This window comes from Phyllobates terribilis, unplaced genomic scaffold (genome assembly GCF_046119375.1).
Source record: "Phyllobates terribilis strain yellow unplaced genomic scaffold, ASM4611937v1 Scaffold_7__3_contigs__length_470593459, whole genome shotgun sequence".
NCBI lineage: Eukaryota > Metazoa > Chordata > Amphibia > Anura > Dendrobatidae > Phyllobates > Phyllobates terribilis.
The window spans coordinates 113,417,578-113,421,777 of NW_027362767.1; the positions used below are offsets into that span (position 1 = coordinate 113,417,578).

General features: G+C 37.8%; 1 protein-coding gene across 1 annotated transcript; it reads left to right on the forward strand.

Annotated features, from left to right (window-relative positions):
• Positions 1 to 293: 293 nt before the first annotated feature.
• LOC141155378 (DNA damage-regulated autophagy modulator protein 1-like) lies at positions 294 to 3,745 on the forward strand. The gene is made up of 7 exons (XM_073642250.1): positions 294 to 412; positions 1,246 to 1,313; positions 2,569 to 2,711; positions 2,890 to 3,061; positions 3,201 to 3,256; positions 3,419 to 3,505; positions 3,665 to 3,745. The coding sequence occupies exons 1-7, from the start codon at positions 294 to 296 to the stop codon at positions 3,743 to 3,745; spliced, it is 726 nt and encodes a 241-aa protein (XP_073498351.1).
• Positions 3,746 to 4,200: the final 455 nt, after the last annotated feature.

Below are 4,200 nucleotides of genomic sequence, written 5' to 3' on the forward strand. Positions count from 1 at the left end.
ATTGTGAAAAAATCTACAATACCAAGCAGCAATCAGATCCAGGCTGCCTGAGTGATGATGCAACAATGAGGTGATCAACCATGACATCACAGAAGCCTTGTGACATCATCAAGTTCTAAGCCTATTAAACCTCTGGCTGATACTACCTCAGCCTTCTTATCTGTGTATACAGAGAAAGAGACAGACGGAGAGAGAGATAGAGAGAGAGAGAGAGAGAGATAGAGAGAGAGAGAGAGAGAGAGAGAGAGAGAGAGAGAGAGTAGAAGCTTTCGCTTGGCTAATCATCTTCCATCATGGAGATCCGGGGTTTGGCATTATTGCCCATCTTGTGGATCTTATGGACGCTATTGGGCCTCTGTGTCCTAGCTGCCCTGACTATAATCTCAGGGCACAATAAATATCCTTACATCAGGTAAGAGGGTACTGGGAAATAGTTCTGTGGTATCATTTTATATTATTTTTGTATTAAGTCATGGAATGTTCTAATTATATTATTATTATTTCCTGGAATGTTCTTATTGCATTATAATTAGTACATTATTAACCCCTTCAGCCATATGAGGGATTGTTTATAGCCGGATGAATCGTATTTGTGAATGACGCCATTAACTTTACTATATAATGTAAAAGAATACAGAAAAAAAATTCAAGTGTACGGATACTGCGGGAAAAAGCGTTTTTGTAGTTTTTTGTTTTGCTTTTACAGCATTCATTGTGTGGTAAAAATGACCTTGTCCAATTTCTTTATTATTTTAATGTTGCAAACATTTTCCCCGTTTGTGTCGCTAATTGTTGAGATCCATGACTTTAGAAATTTCCCACTGATTATGCTGTATGAGGCCTTCAATTGATATTTTTGATCTATTTCTGGTGTTTCAATCTTTTTTCTCTTTGTGGTATTTACCGATCAGTTTCATTAATTTCATATTTTGAAAGATTTGACTTTTACGGACGCACAATACAAAATATGTTTATTTTCTTAATAACCTTTTTTCATAAGGGAAAATGGAAATAATTTGAATTTTTATGTTTTTTTTTTACATTTTTATATTTTTTAAAACTTCAGTCTCCTCCAGGAGACTTGATCATCTGATGTTTTTACTGCATTCAGTCTGATAACTTTCCTCTCATGTACCCTTGGCTTCAATTTGTGTCTGATCAAAACATATAATTTAGGACAATTATACATGACAATTACTCCACTTGTGTTCTAATTATTCTTAATATTTCCCTTATCTTTTGCAGTGATACGGGAAAACAATACCCAGAATCTGTGATCTACACAGTCATTTTCATGGTTAATTCCATTCTTGGTAAGTAAATGCTGCATCCTGTAGGAATAAATCATCATGAAAAGCTCCACAATTCTGTGCTCAGAGGTGACATTAAAGGGGTACTCTGGGACTAGAAGATTGATAGCCCATTAATATCAGATAGGTGGGCTTCTGGGTCTGATACTCCACTGTTTACCTGATTTAAGGGGTCTTTTCGTTCTTTTGCCAGTGGTAATTACTGGTACTGACTGTTTTGGCAGCTCAGTCCCAGTAAAGTATATTAGACACGGCTGTAATACCAGGCACAACCCCCATCAAAACTAAGGATCTGTGCCCGATAAGCAATGAAAGTTCTGTGGACTCCCTTAAATAATTATTAACTTTTATAATCCATCAATTTGATATAAGGATAGTCTATTAAAGTCCCAGATAACTCCTTTAAATCTCTAAACCTCTAACAGGAAAAATATATTTTTGTACCGTGTTAGCCAGTAGATAGAAAAATATTTAGATTTGAGAGTCCTCAGTGGTTGATACCTTTTAATGGCTAACTGAAAAGATGGTAACAAATTGCAAGCTTTCCAGACTACTCAGGTTTCTTCATCAGGCATAGTATAACACAAAATCTGAAAAGTAACATATTTATACACAGCAATACACAGAAATAATGTAATAGATGAGACAAGTGACATAAAGCAGAGTTATTACTATTGGAGAGAGATAAACACAGTTGTGGCCATAAATATTGGAATAGTTTATAGATAACGAGTGTGAAAGTTTTATTATCCTGTGATTGAGGTCTGGTCCAGGGTTGTGATGACCCCATAGGTCTGAGGACCACATTCCTTAGTTGATGTAGAATGCCATAAATCCATGCAACACATTCATTCCTGCTCTGAAGGTGTCAAAAGGTTGTCATGAGTTTATATTCCCAAAGTTTTCTGTCTCTCTGAAATTTTAAATTACCTTTTAATACCAGTAATTTCATGTCCTTGATGCTGTGATCAGGGATACAAAAATGTTTGGCCACAGGTAGATCTATTCTTTTTTCGTGTATAAATATGTGATTCTTCAGATTCTGTGTTATACTATGCCTGATGGAGAAGCCTGAGTAGTCTGGAAAGCTTGCAATCTGTTACCATCTTTTCAGTTAGCCATTAAAAGGTATCAGCCACTGAAGACTCTCAAATCTAAATATTTTTAAACCTCTAACAATCATTGGTGCATTAAGATCAGGTTTTCTACAGCAGTGGTATAGAAATATCTGGTTGATAACTTGCTTTGTGTATTTCAGGAGCTGGCATCGCTTACATCCAGTATAGGTTCATGATTATTCAGTCTGAGCCATCGGAGAAGCGGTATATCATCTGCCAGAAAATCCTTCTCATCGTTGGATGGATCGTGTGCATTGGGACCGCGGTTAATGCTGTATATTCGGTTAGTTATTAGGTTTTATATAAAGTCTCCAGTAATACTCAGGACCTCAGGTTCAGTATAACACATACTATGGTGACTACCTGGAGTCCAGTATATTACAGTGGGGCGGCCCTTGCTCTTATGTATTCTCAGATCTCCAAGATGACCTTATTAATGACACTCATATTTCTTTTCGTAGATGAAAACCAACCCTACAGCCCACAGGATCGGTGCAGGAATGGCTTTTTTTCTTCTTGCCATGTACAACTTATGTCAATCTGTGTACCTGTACAAGAGATCCTTCAGCAGCCGGTGCATCTGCCACTTTAGACTGGCAGCAGCTTTGATGACAATTCTGTTATTGCTTATAGGTATACTTTTCTAAATAATTCCGTGTGTTTAGGTGTGTAAGGTGTGCTCCATTGTGACCATTATTTCATTGGTCAGTCATGATTATAGGAAACACTATAATAACAATATTCTGGTACTTTTCTTAACACGTCCTTCCAGTTGCTGTAAATCTGTGCGCCATCTTCTTCCAGCTATGCAATGGCCTCTGTATGGCGGTAAGTTTATTTCACGTTTCACCATTTTGCATAACTCACTAGTGTCCTGTGTAAAAGTAAATGATAAACTCTCGGTGTACAAGTCATCCTTCCATCTCATTCCATGCCAGACAGATGCATTGGTGAGTATAGTCAGGTAATAACGTTCTCTATCTTCTGCAGATCTTCTATATGACCGGCATGATAGCTGAGTGGACAGGATTAGTCGGCCTGGTAATGCACCAACTTACAAATTATACCGATTTCCAGGTGAGTAAATGACGTGTGAAGGTCTTATAAGCACCAAAACTGTTTCAGTTAAAGATTTGTTACATTGAAAAATTCAATTGCTTATATAAAATAGATGATGACAGAGATGCCACAGTTCAATGATTCCTAATAATAAATGTATTTTCTTCTTTTCCTTAGAGTTTGTCTTTAAAGATCTCCCGAGAAGGTGTCACCATCTGTCTAAGGGAAAAGAACCAGGCCTTCAAAATGCCCGTATAAAGTCCAAAGGGTAAGAACTATGGCTGGAACGACACAAAGACAACTCAAACCATCTGTGCTGGATCATAACATCTTCCTGCAAGTCGGATAAAGGGAAATGAAGACCTGACCCCTAAGACCTGCAGCAGGACAAGGAGCGGGTGATTCCACAGAAGCTGGCCATTTACATGTAGGTCACTGTGGTTATCTGCACAGATCAAAATTACCATCAATTTTGTAATGTGATGGGAAATTACAAAGTCAATTGTTGAATACCACTCATGGTACCAGAATGGCCCTGCAGATGCACTTCTTCTGGAAGATGGACAGAACCAGAAATGAGAAGAAGTTAGGAGCAAAGCAGGTACCGAAGAGTAAAGAAATGAGTGATCCATCATGGAAGAGATGGACATCAATAACAACAATGTCCCGGGACACAAAGCAGCAGAACTCATCAGCCATTGTGATTGCTGGAG

Coding starts and splice junctions, on each gene's coding strand:
- LOC141155378 (XM_073642250.1), top strand. CDS start 294: ATGGAGATCCGGGGTTTGGCATTATTGCCCATCTTGTGGATCTTATGG. Junction 3,062..3,200: donor AATTCTGTTATTGCTTATAG/GTATACTTTTCT, acceptor ACGTCCTTCCAG/TTGCTGTAAATCTGTGCGCC. Junction 3,257..3,418: donor GCAATGGCCTCTGTATGGCG/GTAAGTTTATTT, acceptor TATCTTCTGCAG/ATCTTCTATATGACCGGCAT.